Genomic DNA, 22294 nt, shown 5'->3' on the forward strand with positions numbered 1-22294 from the left:
CAGACACAGCTGTTTCTAATAATAGGAGGGGCCCTACAGAACTATCCAGCTTACTCTGAAGGTTCTTTGATAGGAAGGAGGAAATGCCCCAAGAGAACAGACCTTTTCCATATCAGTGGATTTTCTGGCAGAGACTTGGTCACTTCTATTGTCTATGATTGCCTCCCTATAGCTTTCTTGGTGGTATGAGTTTCTAACCAGATGGATTTGCTGTGGTGAAAAAAGGCCACAAAACTGAAGGAAGAGACATGAGGTCTGTATAGGGTGAATGGTAAGATTAGAGGGTGTTTTGGTCATGGCAGAGATGAGTTAAACACTACAGAATGGAGATCAGGGAGATGAGATGAGAAGAATGGGAATTAATTCATGAAAGCACTTATTATTTATAGATTGGAATAAAAGGTTTATTGAACAGGGGAAACTTCCTTTATGCAATGTCTGAATATGTTGAAAATTTGTAAAGGAAATTGCATCTTAAATGGACTGGGTGAGTTGACAGCATGCAGGTTGTGGGTTATTCCCCTGGCCTGGACAATCTGCAGGGTGTGGTCAGGAGAAAATAAATACAAAAAGATGAAAGATTTTCTCTGAAGAGAGGTCAAGAGCTTTCTTAAATAAAGATGAGATGTGAGTGTCACCTTTAACTTTCCAAACAACCTCTTACTGAGAACTATCTTGAAGAATTTCTGGTTTCCTCAGTTACCAGGTAGTTTCTGAACTATTTAAAGGCTGTGATTAATTTTGCTTTTTCAAATTAAAGTTGATGTATGCTAAAAGATCATTTGGCCAGTTTTTGTCTAGTTGGGTGGTACAAAAGAAAGATGAGCTCTTGTATCAATCTTTATTCCCTCTGTAAACACACATGACCAGAAGGGAAGGCTGTTATTAATGGTAATGCAGACCAGAAAAAAGGCTATTATTTTCAGTCTGTTGAACAGTACAAAAATGCTTCTCAAGCACTGTGTTCAGATGTTTCTTTTTATTAGCTGTCACACAAGGAATTAGACTCATTTCAAACAGTTCATTTCCCTACTCTTGTCTCTGTAAGATCATTACTCATGAGTGGTTTCTTTGTTGAACTATCACTGACCTCTTATATTGGAATGGACAACAGGGTGTTAAAAATATAAACTTTTCAGTTTGCATAAACTCTAGAAGAAGGCGGACAAAGATTCTCCAGGAGAAGAAAATCATTTGTCAATGTCCTTGTTTGTTACTGTCCTATAAGCATTTTATCTAGAAAGCTATGTCAGCATTATAATTCTGTGTAGACACTCTGTGTTTCTGTGTGACACACACACACACACACACACACAGAGAGAGAGAGAGAGAGAGAGAGAGAGATGGAGAGAGAGACAGCTGAGAGTTCTTTGAACACCAGCAGGAGTTTTGAAATATCATTCTGCATCTGCCCCACTCTTCTTTCCAATGCCTTTCTACCTCTCTGCCACCCACACCCACCAATCCAGGGCCATTAGGATAGATGAAGGACTTGTGCTGTCTTAATGTATGAGTAAATGATGATCGTTAGCCCTTTAGCTAGGCACGATTTGCACTGCTAAAGCTGATTATTTTATCTGCAGTTTTAATAATAAACCAGATTATTTGCTGTTCACTAACTGATAGAAGTAAATAAAAAATATTGCAAAGTAAAGGTAAGCAGATAAGGAAGCTCCAGGGCTAAAGAAGGCTTTTCCTTTAAATAATAATTTCAGTTTATTCTTAGAATATTTTTATGCTGCAGTCCAAAATCTTTTATTTAATAAATCTGCACCCTTCCTCTTGTAACTGCCAAATTAGAATCTCAGAGAATGGAAATCAAGCAGGCTTGAATGAACCTTCAAATTCTCTACTCCTAATGCTGTCTTGTCTTTACACAGAACTAGATTCCTCAGGGCTCCTCTCACCACAGTATGACATTCATTCATTAGCCCCGTGTTTCACAAACCTAGCTATGAAAGACTGGCATTTGAACCAACAAGAGGCAAATACAATAAAATTGGAGTGAGATGCAATGCTGTGAAAAGAGATTATTCCAAGGGTGTAAAGATACATAATCTACAGATAGGCAGAGCATTTGATTTCCATTGTTTTAATTCGTGAATTTAAATGAGTGTTAAAGATGATGAGGACTAATTGTGGTGGTAGCATTGGTGTTGTGTGTGTGTGTGTGTGTGTGTGTGTGTGTANTTACACCCCAGTGACACATTTGCATTTTATTTTAAGTTGATTTCTACCTCGTTTTGCAAACAAAGATTTAATGGTTCAGTTGTCTCTCCCTCTCCCTCTGTTGCTATAGCTTGTCTTTTATTGTATATTGACTTTTATACCTTTCACACTCTTTGTCTTTATCATCCATCACATCCATCTCACTCTCCCACCCACGATTTTGCTCTCTCTTTCTTTTGCTCTCCCTTTCTTAATGTTTTAGGAAAAAAAAAAGATTTGTAACATGGAAAAGTGATATTTGAATGGATTCCCCTAAGGCAATCAATTTACTTTTAATTTGTCTGGAACTAAGCTTTTCTTTGTTGCAATGAAAAAGGATTGAAACTGCTGTAAAATTTATTAGCTTGAAGGAAGATATTTGAAATGGATTTTTTTCAATGATTGTGTTGTTTGTTGTACCCAGAAGCAGTGTCATTGCACTATAGTATTCCAGATGGCTGCTGAAGTTATGATGAAATATTGAGATAATGCTACCCTTTTATACCAGGTTTATATTAGTAACAAAGAGTCCATTATAGGTACCTAATCCACATTGATCCTCTTAATGTTCCTATTTGCTTCCAGTGATCGTCTCTAGTGATTACTGCCCAGTTGATGACATGACATATTATTCTTTTGAAATATTGCAAGAGACAGTGACTGGCTTAATTAAGCATTTACTTTTTCATCTGTGGAAGAAGTGATTGGAAAATTATTAATGCTGTTTCTTAGCTTTCCCACCAAATCCCACAAATATTTTAGCCATTGAGAAGCTTTAAGGAATCTATAAGTTAGAGTTGCAATATTTTTTCATTGGCTTATATCAAGCATTATGTGTTCTGCAAAACTGAGTGTCCTGGGACTTGACTGAAGGAAGTGTCAGGTCTGGTAAGGGGGACACCAGCTTCTGGGTGCCTTTTTCTAAACCTCCAGCATTAAATTTTCATTATAAAGGGAAGATTTTTGTTCTCATAGACTACATGTACTACCTTCTCTTGCTTTCTGTACCAGCATTGTTTGTGCCATACTACATGTTTTCTAAGACATCAAGAAGATCATAGTCATAATAAAAATGTTTTTTTCAGAAGCTGATGATGCATTAACACTTTGCCTAATTTCCACGAAAAGCAGAAAAACCAAGTTGCAGACAACTTCAGTTTTATAGGGGCTTATCAGCCTGATCTAAAGACTCGGTCTTTCCAGTAGCATAACTACCTGTATAATGTGTGAAACAGCTTATTTTTAATCTACACAAAGTCAAACAACTGGTTTGAACTCTTCAGAAAACTGACTAGGTATTGTAGGCATCCTACTGATATAGACTAAGGGACATTTCTGTGAGTGTCTTAGCATGAAACTCTTGAAAATGGCCTCATGTTGCTCAGAATTGTGATACCTCAGTGCTCCTCCTTTTGGGGAATAGTTCAGTGGCCCTCTGTGTCATCTCATATTTTACTTATAAAGATGCTTTTTCAAATGGTTTTTAAGCACCTAGATGAAGTCCAGCACTTTGTCATGTAATTTTCTCTATCACAGAAGCCAAAATACAAAGATTCCAGCCTAGTCAATCTCTGCTTATCTCAGTCACTGTCAGCACCTCTTATTTCTCAGTCTCAATTTTCCAGGCAGCCTTTTGCTTCATTTCCTTGCTCCCCATGCATCAGCACAAATGATTTATACGTATACACATCTTGAAATCTCTTCTTTATGGATCGAGTTGAATTGAGCCCCAGTACAAAAATGAAAACTCCAGGAACTATTGTGATTGCCCAAGTTACAAGTTAGATTATATGACTGTACATGCAACACTATCATCTATCATAAATATTAAATTCTCAAGCACTTATACTTCAATATGTTTTAATTTTGTCTCTTCAACCAGCTCAGCACTAAAGATTCCATTGAAGATAATTCAATTGCTTTGAATTCTAAAAGGGGCATCTTTTTAATCTATTTTCATGTTGCACTGGGAGTAAGTGAATTTCAGGTACATAGACTGTGAATGAGGAGAGAGGCCTGTGTGCCATTTGGCATCACAGAGGCCAAATATTTATTGGGTGGCATTTGTTAACTGATGCTGATCTGTCAAATGGACTAGGGCAGGTTGGGGGTTCATCAATCTTTTCAGGTATACTCCCTATCTCAAAGCTAAAACTAAACTTTACAGAATTCCTGCTCTTTAGTCAGCCATCCTGAAAATGGCAAGCTATGCTAATCAGAGCAAGCTTTTTTGTATCTGTCCTCTCTCTTTATTGGCAAGATCCCTCTTGCCAGCCTTGGAAACTTTGTTTCTGTGCCCTATCCCCCTCCCCCCTTATCCTTCCCAAGGCATCTCCACTCCCCAGACATGTCTAGTATTTCTTACCTTGTCAAAACTCTCTGATTTGGGTCCTCTTCACCCAGGGCCCAGCTAAATAATCAAAGAAAATCTGATGATCTCAAGTTGGCAATGTATTCTCTTATTTCGATAGGCTTTTTTTGGGCACTAAGATCTGAACCCAGGTAAATTACCACTGAGCTCCATCTTCAGCTCCTTTTTATTTTTTATTTTGAGACAGGGTGTTGCTAAATTGCTTAGGCTGCACTCAAACTTGCAATCCTTCTGTCTCAGCCTCCTGAGTAGCTAGGATTACAGGTATGCACTACCTTGCTTCCTTTAACAGGCATTTCTTAATACATACCCATATAAATGAAGTATGTGATTTTTTTCCCATGTTACAAGGGCTGTTTTTGGATAGCACTTTTTGGCATCTGTCAAATAATACAGATGGGTATTTCTAATGCCAGTCACAGTTCTGACATCCTACCCTTCCTCCCCTCTCTCTGTTAGAGCTTAATACTACAGGAAGGGCTGCAAAGAAGCAGGAGGCTATGGAAGAGAACAAAAAGAAAGCTTAATGGAGAAACTAAAATAGAAAAAAAATTGCTTAAGGAAAGGGAAGAAGGTATTGAGAAAGAGACAAGTAGCTGTTTGTAGTATAATTTGTGATTGTTTTTCATTTTAATTAGACTTGCTACAGGATAGTTTGGTGTCATTGGTTCCTGCGTCTCTAAAAATGTCTCATCATTCATTGATGTTCCCTTGGATGTTGCACATACTGAGTTCTATTTATTTTTCTGGCTAAAATTTTATTTTAGGAAGTGAATGTAACCCCCCCCCCCAAGGCATCACAGACTCCGATGGTTCTGGGTAATTGTCATTAAGTCTTTATTGAATTTTTGCTAGATGATTAGCAGATACTTTAAAAATATTTTTAATTTGTTCTTTTTTAGATATACATGACAGTAGAGTGTATTTTGATTTATTATACATACATGGAGTATAACTTATTCTCATTAGTATCCCATTTGTATGGTTGATCATGATGTGGAGTTATACTGGTTGTGTATGAACACAGAAAAGTTATGTCTGATTTGTTTTAAATGGTATCTAAACACTCCAAAGAAGCCCAGTTCTTAAGATGTCAGTCAAATCAAAACAAGATATACTATTTGAAGACTAGTAATTCCTGCTTTTCTCCTTTCTTCCACTTTTCCCTCTTTCCTTTCTTCCTTTTACATTGAGCCCATTGCTACTCCACTTGCCTTGTAGTTACATAAATAGGATAGGCATTCTTTCTCTTGCCCCTGAAGGCCTTCAAATGCATTCAAGAAATCTTTCCTGAATATTTCTTTTCTTCATAATCCCCTAGCATATTAGATTGGAATATTAGTTTTGTCATGTATATTTTAATTAGTGAAAAAGTCAACATCTGCAATGGTTCTAAAAGGCTTATCATAGGTCACATTTTGGCCTTTTATTTTATAGGAAATAATGACAATTTTGTTTCATGTCAAAAACAATGCTTAATATTTGAACAGCTCGTTCAGCTCATTTTAGACTTTTCTGCTTATTGTGTTCTTAAATTATCACAGTACACCCTGTTAACTATTGTTAAGATAGAATACTTTCAGGTACAAGCAAGTGTATTTTTAATTGGACATCAAAGCACACTAGATCTCTTTTGTATATCCTGTGTAAGAAACCACCCAGAGGCACTTGACACTTGAACTAATGTTTCTCAAGTTCTACATTTACTTTATTGCCTTTGACAAAGCAACATAGTTTACTTTGCAGGTTTTTATACTGTTTCCTTCAGATAGAATAGTTATTTCTTCTTTTTGGAGTCACATCAGTGGCACAGTTATCTGGGTTGTTGATCAAGAGTCTTTGTTCTTTCTGTATTTTTTTCATTGAATTAAGTTAAACTGTTATTGACTACCTGCTCTGCACTGGACCCTTTGCTAGTTTCAGTGGACAGGGTAGGAAATAAGACAGACATAATCTTTGTCCATCTAGAGGTAATTACAAGTATGATGAGTGCTATAAAAGGGAGGTGCTATGAAATCTGCCTTAGTCTAAAGGATCAGGAAAGAACTCCTTGAGGAAGTGAAATTGCAGTTAGGGCTTCAGGGATAATGTGTCAGTCATGGATTATGTTTAACTATTGGTAATAAAGACTCCTCTCTCCGGCTAAGGAAAATAAACCAATGGCCTAAATGAGAGGGAGCCTTCTTTGCTCTTACATAAAAAAAACGGAGTTCAGATCCAATGAGATGGCTCTATATCTTCAGTATCCCAAGGTCCTTGCATCTTTTTATTCTGCCACCCATATGCACATGGCTTCCATCCTAGGGTTGCTTCTCTAGTAGTAAGATGCATGTTTTAGCTCTGGAAATTATGATTCTGTTCCAGAAAAGACAAAATGGCAAGAAATAAAGACAAAATCGTCTCCCAGCTAAGTCAACTCCCTTCTTTTAAGGAGTTTTCTTGACATCCTGCCTTCATAACATTGGTCTAATCTTAGTTATATGGTCATCCCTATCAGGGAGGACCTAGAATGTTCATTGACTTTTTAGCTGCACACATTGCCATCCCTAATAGAAGAGAGTCTTTGTTATTTAAAAAAATAAAGATATTTGGTAGGCAATTAGTTATCTCTGCTTTAGATAAGTGGGAGTTAGGTAGGTCAAGGGGTGATATTGCTCAAAAATTTTTTTTTCTCTTTCTTCTTCTTTTACTACCACTACTACTAGTACTAGTACAGCTACTACAGTATTGGGGATTGAACTTAGCTAGGGATGCTCTACAACTGAACTATGTCCATATCCCTTTTTATGTTGAGATAGGGTCTCGCTAAGTTGCCCGGGCTGACCTTAAACTTGGACCTGAGTATTGTGTGCCACCACACCTGGCTTTTCTGTTTTCTTGATTAGGCACATGTGACCAATTTTAATAGTACTTAACGTTTTCATAATTAGTGTCACAATCCCTTCCATTATATTTCATATTGGTCCTGCTTTGGTCATAGTTTGCCTTTTTCATGAACTGATACAGATTATACTAAATCGATGTGTAAAAAGCACAATCTAGGAAGGTATTCTGATTTACACATCATTTTTTTGTAGGTTATGTTACTGGTGCTACTTAGAAGTAGCCAAATATTTGAGTTTGCAGGAACTGGAACTATTTTAATTTAACTTTTCTGCATCATTGATTTCACATTGCTTCTGAAGAGATAATGCATAACTCTTGTAAGTGTAACTTTGAACTATTTTAGCATTGGATTTTTGTCTCTGATCATTGGGATCTTTGAGTTAATACATCCAAACTCCAAATCATAGTAAAGAACTGCCAGGATTATTGAACATATCCATTGTGACTTGATATCTCTACAAACTCAATAGAACCTCAGCTCCTTTATTCTGCTAGAACTTTAAAGTTATAGAAAAACTTGAAGATGGTGTTTTCAACATATTCTTGTATTACTTTGATTGGGACCATGGGTAGATTCTTTCTAGTGTAAAAGCACATTGTTTGCCCACATCTGAAGAAACAGCAGTTTCACATTCCAAGGAAGGTAGTAATCAATGCACAAAGTTTTCTATTGTGTGTACAAAATAGCATATTCTGGCCTTTTTCTGTTTGAATTACTTCCTTATCCATCATAACTTAGACATTGTTGCCTCTTATGCCTCCCATACCCTCACAAGTCTGATGCTTTTAAGATTTAAGATTTTATTTAAGATTCAATATTTTTTTCTTTTGCCAGTGGATTTGCAATTCCCTTACCTAGTGCCCTAATGACAAACTGTGACCAAAAATACTTATTACTGTCTAGATTGAAGAAGTTTTGTCTTGTCTCTGGCAGAGATGGCTGCTGCTTTTGCTTCTTGTTCTTCTTTATCACTTTCCTCCTCCTCCTCCTCCTCCACATACTTTTCCTGTTCCTCCTCTTTCTTCATCATCTAAAATAACTGGATCTGTTTTGAACTAAGGAGTTTTCAGGCCTCAATATTTGACTCCTTCTTCCAAATTTATATGCTTTCTTCATGTTATTTTTTTCTGTTTGCAAATCCTAGGGACAACTTAAGAAGCAGGGGAGATTAGTTTGCAAATTAATTCATCCATACAGAGTAATGTGTTTGAATTTCCACAAGTATGTGTGGATTTTAGGTTCTTCAATTTTATCTTGCTTAGGTTTAGGTCAATACTTTCAGATAAAGATGTAGCAAAATATTAAGTCATAAATAGGCGCATAGAGGAATTTTAGCAGGGAGTCAGTGAATTTTTGGCCTGTGTTAAAGCAGGGGCCAGCATCTTAACAAGTTATTTTTGATGATATGAAATGGTTCCTTTCTAGTCTCATAGTTCTGTTCCCAGCTGCTGGAATACATGGTGTCTAGCACATAATCTTTACCAGTACTGTGTCATTCTGGAAATAGTATCTTCACTTTTTTTCATCAGGTCTCTTTATTGCCATTCTTATATTGTAAATTTCTTACTTTTAATACAACACTTAATTTATTTACTAAGCTGAAGTTTTGATTTTTGAAAGGTAATTCATTTGCAGTACATTTATGTATGTAGGTTACCTTGTGCTGGGCAGAGATGTTCTTCCTGCTTTTATACATTAACTGTGTTTTCTTTCATACATAAAATGGGTATAAATACTTTAAAGCTAGGTTAGATTTGTTTTAACTGTATTGACATAAATGTCATGAAGTATTGTGTGAAACAAAAAAAAAATTATAAACAGCAACTCACTGTCTTTGGTAAGGACAAAAGGAAACACAGGTATCAGATTTAGGCCAAGGGTGAGTAAATCTTAGATTTAAGTCTTAACTTGGATGAGGTAAGAGTAGTATATGTAATAAGTTAATATAAGTCATCTCAGATAATTGCATATTACTCTACTTCATATAGGGTAGGTTTAGCAAGATTGGTTGGTTGACTTAAATTGATTGCATTATTTGGGGTGCTGAATAAATTACTTTTGTCTCTTCCTTTCTGAAGGGCAATTCATTTCTTTTAGGCAGTGGGTAAACTGAAGGTAAACATGGTCTTTGTAGAGAAGTTTCTGAGAAGCTCAAGTTCCCCACTTTAGTTTGCAAAACTCTGAAGGTTTCATTCCCCATCATTGAAAGGGGGCAGAAAATGTCCCTATTAAAGATAAATTGGCAAATTGTGTCCAGGTACACAGATGGGGTCTTTTAAGTAGCATAAATGAAGCCATGGGCCATGCCCAGAGTTGTGTTCAAATCTGGACTCAGCTTGGATTAGATCCTTGACCTTTAAATGCTTTTCTCCAAATGTTGAAATGTACAACCAATTTAGCCATTTTCCTTGAGCTCCCTTCCCTGGGCCCATTCACCAATGAATGTTTGGTGAATGAGGAAGGGCAGTACCTTGCTCTGCAATGCCATTTACTCTTTAGAATCAAGAATCAAACAGAAAACACTCCAAAAATTGAAATGCAAGTGTACAAAGCTGGCTTGTTTTATAAATACTGATTTCAAGCAAGAACTTGAATTGCAGGCTTTTTACCCCTGTAAAAAAGCAGTCAGAGCATATGTTTCCAACTTGTTTTTGGTGTACAAGTCTGTGCCTGGGTATGCGCGTGCACACACACACACACAATTTTCATTTTTGCAATCTCTCTTAATCTCCTCAATTCCTCCAACTCTGCCTCAAGGTTTTCTATAAACGCTAGGCTTCTGATATTTTGATGCATTGTGCAAAATGATGAAAATTTTCATCAGATCATCCTAATGCAAGAATGTAACATAAATACAAATGGGTCTGGGGAACTAGGGTTATAAACTAGACATTGAAATGAACAGTTTTCCAATGAAGTGACAGATATTAACCATGAGGCCATGCGTTGGTGAAACAGTCTCTGTAGATAGCCCCTCTGAGAGTTAAATAACTTGTTAACCCTTAATGAACCTAATCTGTAAAGAGAAAAATATTCACCCCAATAGCTGTGAATTCTAGCTGCTGAGATCTTCAATAATAGAGTTAAAAGTAATCCATGAAGTATTTATATTTGATTTTAATTAACATATAATGAATTGTATGTATTTGTGTGGTACAGTGTAATATTTCAATACATGCATACAGCCTGTACTGATCAGGGTAATTAACATTTCCACCTCCTTATCTTTTCTTCATGTTTGGGGCCTTCAAGCTCCTCTCCACTATTTTTTCTCAAATATAGTATACAATAGATTATTGTATATTATTGTCACCCTACTATGCTGTAGAACACTAAAACTTATTCCTTCTTGGGCTTGTGGCTCAGAGGTAGAGTGCTTACCTAGCATGTGCAAGGCGCTGGGTTCAATCCTCAGTACCACATAAAAATAAATAAAGGTATTGTGTCTAATTATCACTATTACTATAGTGACAGCTGGATCATATGGTAGACCTATTTTTATAGAAACTTTTATACTATTTTCCATAATGGCTATACTAATTCACATTCCCATCATCAGTTTATATTTCTTTAGTTTAAGGAATATGTCCCTAATAAAACTGTAGATAACAAAGATAAAGAGGGATGGATATTTGGATCTAATTAAATGATGCCCAACATATAAGGGATGTGTGCATAGGTATTTGAAGCATATGGGTTATCTGGAAGGAAGGGATCTCAGTGTAGTTCATCTGATGGGAAATCCAATCATAGAAATGGTATAGTGAGGAGACTGGCTGATAGGAATAGTGGTCAAGAAGAAATGATGTCTGGGTTGGGGATATGGCTCAAGTGATAGCGCGCTCGCCTGGCATGCGTGCGGCCCAGGTTCAATCCTAAGCACCACATACAAAAAAAACAAAGATGTTATGTCCGCTGAAAAACCGAAAAATAAATATTGAAATTCTCTCCTCTCTCTCTCTCTTAAAAAAAAAAGAAATGATGTGAGTGGGCTTTTAAAGGGATTGCGATACTAATCTAAACTTAAATTAAGCACTATGTGTCAGTGATGGGTAGGATACAAGGGTGGATGGCAGTTCTGTTGCTCAAAAATATGGCCAAGTCTTTTTAGATATACTGCCTGTTGGATTTCCTGCCCTGACTGTACTCCCTCTTCTGCTGAATCCATTTTCAAACACAGATGATTTTTAATAGGAGGTATTGATGAAATTGCTGACTCTCAGCATCTTGACACTCACGATAAACTTTTTTTAAAATATATTTTTTCATCATAATGTGTTTCCCTTTAGGTTTTTTTTGTTTTGTCAGCAGTGGGAACAGCAACAACAATAAAAACAGAGGAGTATATAGGGGGAGATCTATAGCCTTTTAAAAATACAATTCTTCACACTTGTCCCAAAAGGCAATAAAGGACTATCTAAAAGTACCATTTCCCAGAAGGGCCTGTGGATACCTAAGAAACAAGAACACTGGTGAGTAACACTGATTCCTGGGGAAAAGCTGATGAAATTGACATTTTCTTTTCTCCAAACAGATCAGAATGAAGGGTTTCATTGCAGAGAAGAATGCCGGATTCTTGGCCACTCTGACAGGTGCTGGATGCCCCGGAATCCCATGCCCACTCGTTCCAAGTCTCCTGAGCATGTGAGGAACATCATCGCGCTCTCCATTGAAGCTACTGCTGCTGATGTTGAAGCTTACGACAACTGCGGCCCCACCAAGCGGACTTTTGCAACCTTTGGGAAAGATGTCAGCGATCACCCAGCTGAGGAGAGGTCCACCCTGAAAGGGAAGAGGACTGTCGATGTAACCGTCTGTAGTCCCAAGGTCAATGGCGCTATCCGGGAGGCAGGCAACGGCTGTGAGGCCATTAGCCCTGTCACCTCCCCCCTCCACCTCAAGAGCCCTCTGCCCACCAAGCCTTCCATGTCTTACACCGTTGCCCTGGCTCCCCCGGCCCGTGATCTGGAGCAGTATGTCAATAATGTCAACAATGGCCCTTCCCGTCCTTCTGAAGCTGAGCCCCGTGGAGCTGACAGCGAGAAAATCATGCATGAGGTTAACCCCATTCTGAAGGAGGGTCGCGACAAAGAGTCCCCTGGTGTGAAGCGGCTGAAGGATATCGTTCTCTAAACCAGTCTCTGGGAAGAAGAGAAAGAAACTACGCTGGCTAGCGAAGATGTGGGAGCTACTCATTTTAATTGCTCACCAATGGTTGGTTCTTGAGTGGCTATATTTCAGAGCTTTCCCTAAATGTATTGTTTATAAATGACTATCATTCTGTGACAATCCCTCTCGTTTCAACAGGCAGCAGGGGTGTTCAGTTAGAGCAAATTAGCTTTGGCTTGAGTTGTTCATGGGGCCTTGATGTTGGGGAAACAGAGACAAATTCAGTTGTGAAAAGTATTATGTATTAAGTGTTTGAATTTATATATTTTTCTATGTCAAAATTATAATATAAATTACCATTGTTTGTGGAGGATTACATTTAAAAAAAAGCAAAAGCAAAAAAAAAAAAAAAAGCTCTGGACACCTTTAATAAGCTCGCCACTGTTTTTTGTAGTGTAGACAAGTTAATGGTCATTTATTGTGTACTATTCATTGATTCAGTGATGTGAAATCGAGCCCCAAAAGGTCGTTTCTGAAGCTCAAGTACTTTCTAATGCCGCTACTTTGCTGTTGACACCCCTGCTTTAAGAACCCTTTTGCTAGCTGTGCTATTGTTGTATTTGATATTGCAAATTGCTATGTGTGTGGTGATGGCAAAAAGGCTTTTAAAGGTTGGTGTTTCTTTTTCTTAAAAAAATAATAAAAATACAGATAAAAACAAAGAGCAAACAACTGAGACAGCAAATGAATGAGCAACACCACACATATAGATTGAGTACTTGGAGGATACTCACATTTTTTAACCCATGTAGTAGTGATTGCTCACCACCTTGCAATGTATTTTTCCTGCCTTTCAGTCTTCTGCCCAGGTCCATGATAGATCATCACAGAAAGTCATTTTTGGATATGCTGCTATCTAATTTGCAGTAGTCAGAAATACTGTGCTTAAACTTTCATGAGATCCATTTTTCTAATTTTCAGACCCTGAACTGGAAAGTTGCTCCTGAAGTTATCGGGTTCCAGGCTTAGAAATTCCCTGTCTCCAATCATCTAAAACTCAAAATTGACTGAATCTATTTTGAGATCTAAATTAGTGTCTCTTTAGACACATACTTCCTGATTCAGTGTTTCTCAATCATGATTGGAATTAGACTGTAAAGCAAGTCATGGGCTTGAATCGAGAACTCCATGTTGCTCTGTATCTTAGGTTTATAAATAGGGATAGAGTAAGCAGTACAAAATGTACATTTAGGAAAAGACAGGTAATAGGCAACAGCATCACTAATCCAATTACTGTGCCTTCTAAATGGAGACACTTGGACACTTGAACTCGTCTTTTTATGACTAATACTTTTTTTGATTAAAAATGTGAACAAGAAATTATTAAAACAAAAATCCTTTAGATTTAGCTAACTCTTTTTGCTGTAGGCTAGGAATACACCTTTTTTATTAACAGACTGCACATTTCTTCTTTGTTGTTGTTTTAACATTGCTCTAAATCCACAATTTATAATTTGTCTATTAATATTCACTAGCCAACATAGTATTCTTGCAGCCTAAGAGTTCATTCTTTAGAAATAAAAACTCAAGAAATATGTTACCTTTGCTCTGCCTTGGTCTTAAAAGAGTTGTTTCTTGAGAAACAAGTTTTGTGGATCTGTTCTGTTTCATTTTTTTGAAATTCAGGAATACCCAGAAAGAAGCCCTAGGTTAGAGTACTAGAATGCAAAAGATAATTTATTTTCTTAAGTTTAGGTAAATAAGGTCATGTCTTTTAAATGTTTTAGTTATTTTTGCCTGAGTTTCTAGCTTTGTACATTACTAGGAATATTTTCTTTTATGGGAGGGGGAAGGGTTTTGAGGGAGGAGGGTGGGTAAAGCAGTGGGGGTGGGGTTAGGTAGGGGAGAACATTTCTGAGGAAGAACCTATATTGAGCTACAAATCCATTCTTATTTCTTATTCAGTGCTGAATACTACCTCATGCAAAATATTGGTGTGGCTGCAAATTTCCCTCTGAAACTGACACAAATAGAGATCAATTTACCATAACATCTTTATTTTGCCTCATTTCATTCTGTTTCATATAATATCTCCTCTTATGATTTATTTCATTTTGTTAGATTCTGAATTAGGTATTTATTTCTTTTTGCAAGTGACTATTTGATTAACATATTAAAAATGAAAGTTTCCCCTTTAAGTTATGATGGCTGCCTATAGAATTTAGACTGTTCCTTACCTTGACCCATCCTTATATTATGTTGTTAGCTACCACCTCAAGGTCACTTTTACGTCAGATTTGACAGTTTTCTACAGGTGTGCAAGACTATGGAATGTTATATGGCTGCTGAATCAGAGATTCCAATGACTGCCATGCCTCTTGCCAACCAAGTTTAAAATGGTTAGAGTAGCAGTGGCGTTGATACTGCTGTTTTTATTGAGTTTTCTTTCGCCTTCATTTTTCCCCAGAATTCAGTTTTAAGCTGTGAACCTATCCCTTTTCCCTATCCAAATACTTTCTTCTCAATGGGCAGTCAGAGTTTTTTTTGGCTTCCATAGCCTTTACTGAGCATGTTCACAGGATTCCTCTCATTAAGAAAATATCTTTTTTTCCCCTACAATTTTCTGATGTATGCGTCCTCCCAGAAGTGCAAGTGCATCCTAGGAGGGCTTTGTAAGCTGATTTTACAGGCAGGCTGTGCCTGCAAATAGTAAATTTGTGCAAGAATCCTAAATCTCTCTTTGCCCAATGTTTTTTCCTCCTTTTAAACATGCCTGAAGAAAAGTTACAAGGGCCAGAAGGCCAAATATTCTTTATTTTCCTTCTGAAAACATGTTACACACTTAAATATGAGGGGACAATTTTGGTTCCTAAGTCCTAAAGAGCTCTGTTCCATTTATCCTGAATCCCTTGGTTTTGGAGTCTGACATACTTTTCAAACAACAGTTTTCAGAAATTCCCTGGGAAAGACAACTTCTTCATGCAATCTAAGGGATTTAGTTTGCATTGATTGATTGCTTTCCTACAAGTAGGGGAATATACTATATAACAAGGAATAGGAAAAGAGAGCCATGATGGAATGTAGTATCTTTTTTTTTCTTTCCCTAAGCTGACTAGTCTGTGAACCTGTTCTTAGCATTTCTTTGATCCTCTTAAAGCCAGCACATTAAATTATGGTCCATCTTATTACCAAAATAGGTAATGGGCAAAGGGATCCTGCAGTTCCTGCAGAGCAGTGGTTCTCAAAATGTTGTCCCTGGAACATCAGTAACAACATCACTAGGGACCTTCTTAGAAATACCAATTCTATTTCCCTGCCTAGACAAACTGAACCAGAAACTCTGGGTATAGTGCCCAGCAATCCATATGAATCAGATGCCCACTGAAGGTTGAGGGCTTTTTAAACCACAGGTGTATGGGCCCCTGCCCTTACAGTTTCTGATTCAGTTGGTCTGGGATGGGGCCTCCCTCTTTGCATATCTAAAAATTCTCAGATGATGCTGATGGGACTGTACTTTGTGTATCACTGCTCTAGAGAAAACATGTTTAATAGGGCTAATTTCACCTAAGGTACCCATTCAAACAAATTCCTTGAGATGGTGATGCACTAGTCACTAATGAGAAATGTTAAAGGAAATACAACTCAGAACTCTGAAAACTGGACAGAACCACCCAGAGTATTTTCCCAATGTGTCACTTCACATATGACTGACTGATTGTATGGGGGAATTTAGATGACTTTTTTCTATATACCTATCATATCATTAAAAAGAAAACAAAGTGGTCCACTTGAAGCAGCGAAGATAAAGGGCTGTTTGGGCAGAGGCAGGGGTAAAGTGGGATAGCTCAGCTGGGCATCCAAGGTGGAAAAAATTATTGTTGTACATAATAGCAGTTCTGGCTGGAATCACAAGGACCATTTTATGGGGATCATTTTGATTTTGAGTGCTCCCCAAGGCATTCTGACAAGTCTGGTCCACTTGGCTCTTTACCCAGGGTAATAAGACCCTTACTGACTTTGAAAAACTGGCATAAATGAGCTTAAGAAGTCTATTGTATACAGTCCTAGTGTTTGCCTTCTTGGAAAAATTACATTTAAGGATGTCATTTCATGAGTCAAATTGCATCTGCTGACACTGAAGTGTATTGAGATGTTGTTCTTTAGTTTAAGTATGTAACAAAGTAATATTCAAAGGGGATGTGTGGGGGTGGGGCTGGGACTGGGTGGCTTTATATTGATAATGAAATATTCCAGAGCAAAACACATTGTCCTAATGAAGTTGTTGCAGCTCTCTTTGTTTTCTTGTGAGGCTGACATTGGCCTGTGGGTCACTTGTTGTGCAAAAGTGAATTATTTTCAAATAGGAATCATATTGCTTTTGTAAAACAAAGAAAATCAACCACCTTGTCTGAAATAGATATTGTGAGGCGCTCTTGGTGAAGAAAAACCCACAAACACCTGATCTTGATTGGAAAGCATTGTAGGTCATTAGGGAAAACTGATGATACTGACTGTTGCTCCAGCTGTGTTGGCAATTAAAGATGACCTTGTTACTAACCTAAAGTCACTGTCAACCTTAGTTAGCAAGGAAACCAGCTAACACCATTACAGCACTGGTCAAGTAGACTTTACTGGCACTGGCTGGCATTCAGCTGAGGAAGGCTAGGATACAGACTTTAATGACCAAGAGCCAGACTAGCTCAAGCTAGAAATTCAGCAACAAATACCTCCTCGTGCTATTTGAATGCTAAGGTATTAGTTGCAAAAGGCTTACGCCTTCGCTCCTCTAGTGAGGGGAATGAGCCTGATGACGCTATTACTGTTTACCTGTCAAACCAGGGTGGAAATTTAGAGGGATGCAAGTACAGTATGTCTCATTAAGCAGTCTCTGTTGCTGATTATATGAAGATGAAATTGTTGTATATGCTGATCTGTATGTTATGTACATTTTCACAGTGATTGAATCATTGTAAAAAGAAAAAGACAAAAAAGAATCAACACACTGTCTATTTTATGAAGATGATAAAGCAGCTTTATTAAATTATTACAGTTATGTTTTAAATGGTGTTATCTGCCACATTGTTTCCTTTTATCTGGTGGTTCTCTGTTTCCCCCTTAAATGTGTTTTCTCTGCTTCAAAAATTAAATGCATTTTAGTATTAAAGGCTATTATGGAAAAATTATTGAGTGTTTGATGAAATGTGTCTGGAGAGTGTTCCTTGGTTCCGGGTGGGGGTGATTGAGACCCAGGAGGTAATGAATCCTTGGAATCATTGATGTTCAGGCCCAAAAGGTTCCTTTTGTCTTTGCCATTTTACCCTGACTCTCCAATTTAGAGGGGCCTCTTCCTCCATTCAGACTCCAGTTATTCTTGTGCACCTCTCTTTCTTGCCACTCCTGTCAGTCAATACCTTTGCTGGAGGAGGGGGGTCCATTCACATCCAGAATGGTAAAGATTTTCCTGGGTGGTAATTTAAACAAGAGCACTAAAACCATTGTTTAAAATAAATCATTTCAGGGCAACTTCACAGTGGGATTCTCTGAAGAATTAATCTTAAAAAAGGTGAAAAACAGTAGAGGCTGACAGCAGGGAAAAAGAGAGTTTAAAACAAAGATGACCTGGCTGCCCCTTTGATGCCTTTAGGTTTGAAAGCAAAGCAACAGGAGAGGCTCTGACTTTGCACATAACAAGGCTGCAGAGAAAGCCCTGACAAGCTTTCTTTATCCAAACCATTATTCTCTGGGACTTAGCACTTGGGCTGTAAGTATTCATTCTGGTTGCAACTGGCAGGGGGTGGAGGGTGGGAGCCATGGGAGGCGGGATCAGGGGCATGACAGAACATTCCAAATTGTGCCTTTAGTGGTTAGGGGCTAAATTGCTTCAGCATGACCTATTCTCTCTGAACAATTAAAAATAATCTCAAGGAAATCCACTGACTCCCTGGATCTCCATCTTACTATTATCTCTATCCACCTGGATTAAATTGAGATTGCATCATAACCCACAGAATTAGCCCTAGAGCCAAAGCAATAGCCAGTGAGATGCTATTACAGTTTAACAGGTGTTGGAATGCAAACACAGACATGCTGGGACACATGGAGTCACATACACTGGTGTATGTACAGGTGTTCAAACAGTTTCACAGATGTTCATAAAGGCATGTTGGAAAGTGGTTAGTCTGTCACTGACTTAGAGGCCATTAAGTCATAGGAAGCAAAGTGAGCGATTCTGGGTTAACACAAAAAGAAAATAAGTTACTCTGACCCTCTTCCATCTACCATTCATAGGCAGGACAAAAAGGAAAGGCAACTCTTCCTTAAAATAAGATCCTCCAAGAAATGAACAAGAGAAAATAAATTCTCACATGATGAAGGGGATTCACACAGGCAAGACAGGCATATCCAAGTTTATGACAGTGGTAGTAACTGCCTAAGTGTGGGTTTATTGGCATCAACTCAAATATATTTACACTTATTAAACAAAACAAAGCAAATCATTAAAATGATGTATTTCATTTTGGTAACCAGGTGCTTGTGACACAACTTGTATGTGTCACTGGCATGCTGTATGGGGTCAAGAAACCCTGGTGATAATTGATGCCTAAGACGATACTCTCTGATAGCAGACAAAAGCTGCTCCAGACACAAAGACATGACTAACCATTTTCATTATTTTGCTTTTGGGGTATAGATATGACTTATAAAGGCATACCCTAGATGTCACTGTCAGCACTTGAAAGGAAATAGGGCCTCAAGACAAAATTCTCCAGGATGGGAATAGAGAGATGTTTCCTTAGAGTTTTAGTTCTGAACCCTGCTGCCCACTTTGTCAAACTGCCCACTTGCATGTATCTAACACTTCCTTGTGCTGCTTTTGATGTGGAGAAGGAGGATGAGTGGGAAGTGGTGAGACAAGACTCTCCCAGTTATCTGCCATTTCTGGCTTATTGGCTCTAACTATACCCATCAGTCTTAGTGATCAATGCACTGCCCGAGCTTCCACAGAGCCCTGTCAGGAACCTCTGTGTTTTGTCTGGAAGTGAGGAGTAAGGTAACTGTGCTGTTGATACCAGAATTTCCATACTTTCTTTTTATTTGTTATTTAGTGTTATAACTTTCCCCAGGTACCCAAAGCCCTGATTTTCCCTTAGTTGTCCAGATTCCCTAGTACGGACCTTTCTCTCTAACCAGAGCTCTCCCTTCTCTTGAAAATATGTCCCCTACTTCCTTTTCTACTCTAAATAATCTCTAAAATTGAGCTCTATCCTATACCTTTTAGGCCTTTTCTCTGCTAGGATTTCAGGAACCAGAACTTTGCTTGAGCCCTTATTTTATGCTAGACACTTTTCAATCATTATCCCATTTATTCTCACAGCAATTTTGTGTAATAGATGATGATATCTCTGTTTTATACACAAATAAATTGGGGCTCAGAGTCCTTAGGGGAACTTGCCCAAGTCACATAGTTATGTGACTGAGGGATAGAACTAGGATTTGAACACATGTCAGTCTACTTAGAAATGATTAACCTTTTCAACTCCTCCTGAGGGATCAGCAACCAAACTGTTAAGTTCTTTCTGACTAGAGTATTAATAGTGGGTGCTGTTGTCTTAAGGTAGTGATTCATCCTAGAGAACATATTGACATTTTAACTGCAATGCAATCTTTAAGAACCCAAAGTCGTGGCCTAGAGAAGTGATTATTGCAGCAGTATTTTCAGGCCAGCATTTTTTTTTAAATAACAAGGATTGAACCCAGTGGTGCTTAACCACTGAGCTACATCCCCAACCCTTTTTATATTTTGTTTAGAGTCAGGGTCTCGATAAATTGCTTAGGACCTTGCTAAATTGCTGAGGCTGGCTTTGAACTTGTGATCATCCTGCCTCAGCCTCCCAAGCCACTGGGATTATAGGCATGTGCCAGTGTGCTGGCCCAAACTAGTGTACTTTTGATGGGCCTCCCACATATCTCCCTACTCCTTCTCTACACAGTGCCTCCCTTTCAAGTTGCATTAGTCATGCATGGCAGACTGTGGCTCCTTTTAGAGTCTGTGCACTCTAGCTAGTCAACAGCCCTTGAAATGAAGGTCTGGTAACCCTATATTCATCTGTCCCTCTGGGTTTCAAGCAATCTGTCAAGGATGTATTCATGTGTATTACAGGTCAGCACAGCTGGAGTCAATCTCAATATATTTTCACAATAGACCTGGGTTACTTTTTTAGATGCAGAAGGTTGGTAGAGGGTGAGAGAGGTTAAAGGCTAAAGCAGGGTGGTAGTGGTAGTGGTGAGGGCAGGCATGTTTGAAAAAGAAATTAAAACTGCTGGTTACTGCAGGGAAGGATGTCAGGGGGTGCAAAAATTCAGCTGGGAAAAGTGGCTGAAGCAGTTGTGAGCACTGGGGCACCAGTTTATAGGAAATGCCTGCCTAGTTCAGGTGGAGTTTAGGAGGTATTTCTAGGCCCTCAAGATCCCTTTATTGGGTCCTTCCAAGTCAGCAAGGGCCCTGACATGGAGCTAAGCTAGGCAGTAAGTTCAGTCAAAGGAAAGGAAGAAAGGGAGGAAAGGAATGATTCCTTCTGCATACATAAAGCCTTTGGTAATGAATGGTTCATCTTCCTCAAAGGAGGCCTCCTTATAGAATTGAAAGAAAAACTCAATTTAACATTCCTGTTGTTGAAGTATTGTTGTCCAATATGCCTGGTGTCCCAGTACTTCCTCAGTGTGGAATTTAATTTACAGGGTTCTGGTTGTCAGAGCTGAGTTACATGCAATGCTAAGCACTGAGAAGCTTTGCCAACACTATTCTAGCATTTTTTCTTTTACTTTTAGCAGAAAAATATGGATAGTGTCAGAAACTAAGACAGAAGTAATTTATGCCTCCAAATCAATACTCAGGATTTTTTCCAAAAATGTCTGATAAACTTTCTTCATTTCCATTGCTACCATAGGGTCCAGGCCTCAGCATCCCTCATCTGAATGACGGAAACAGTCTCCTAATTTGTCTCCTCTTATTCTCCTTGCCTCTATTTATCACTCTATTTACACTACAGCCAGAGGGATCCTGCTAAAATATACCACCAGTTAAATCACACCTCTGCTTAAAAACCATCAACGGTGTCTCTTAAGATGAAATCTAATTTCCTTAACATGGACTACAAAAGTGATTTTCCAATTTTTCTCTGCTCCCTGAAGTAAAAAATGCGTTTTACATCAAACTCAGTATCACACACTCATAACTGAAATGAACATTTCACAAACAATACTTATCCGTGTTACCTGCAATGCACTCTGACATTTTCCATTCAACACTGAAGGCCAAGGGTCAGCTTTTTCTGTAAAGGGCCAGACAGTAAATATTTTAAGCCTTGTGGACATATGGTCTCTGTTGCAGCTGCTAAATTTTATCACTGTAGCAGCACACACAAATACTTTTGTTTATAACTCCAGGGGCCTTGTGTATCCCCCAGGCATAGATCCCCTGGTTTTGAAGTGCAGAGCATCCACCCTCCACTTGGGTAGCAAATGCTTTAACTAGAGATAACTCACTATCACACAGTACTCTACTCACATGCCCAGATTGTGAGTTGTCCAACACCAGTATCCCCTTTTTGAATTAAACCTCCCATTTTTACATTTTTTCTCAAATACAAATGAAATACTTAATGTCAATTAGAAGCCATGAGCAAGAAAAGAATTTTCCCTAACCCTAAAACGGAAAG

General features: G+C 38.2%; 1 protein-coding gene across 4 annotated transcripts in view; it reads left to right on the top strand.

Annotated features, from left to right (window-relative positions):
- The window catches only part of Pcdh19 (protocadherin 19), a 97228-nt gene extending 84001 nt beyond the window's left edge, over positions 1-13227 (top strand). For all 4 annotated transcript variants that reach the window (XM_015502304.2, XM_048797371.1, XM_048797372.1 and 1 more), the window contains one exon: positions 12001-13227. In XM_015502304.2, the coding sequence (XP_015357790.1) occupies positions 12001-12599 (599 nt within the window). In that variant the 3' untranslated portion in view covers positions 12600-13227. The remainder of the gene's footprint in view (positions 1-12000) is intronic.
- The last annotated feature ends 9067 nt before the right edge of the window (positions 13228-22294 follow it).

This window comes from Marmota marmota, unplaced genomic scaffold, assembly GCF_001458135.2.
Source record: "Marmota marmota marmota unplaced genomic scaffold, marMar, whole genome shotgun sequence".
Lineage (NCBI taxonomy): Eukaryota > Metazoa > Chordata > Mammalia > Rodentia > Sciuridae > Marmota > Marmota marmota.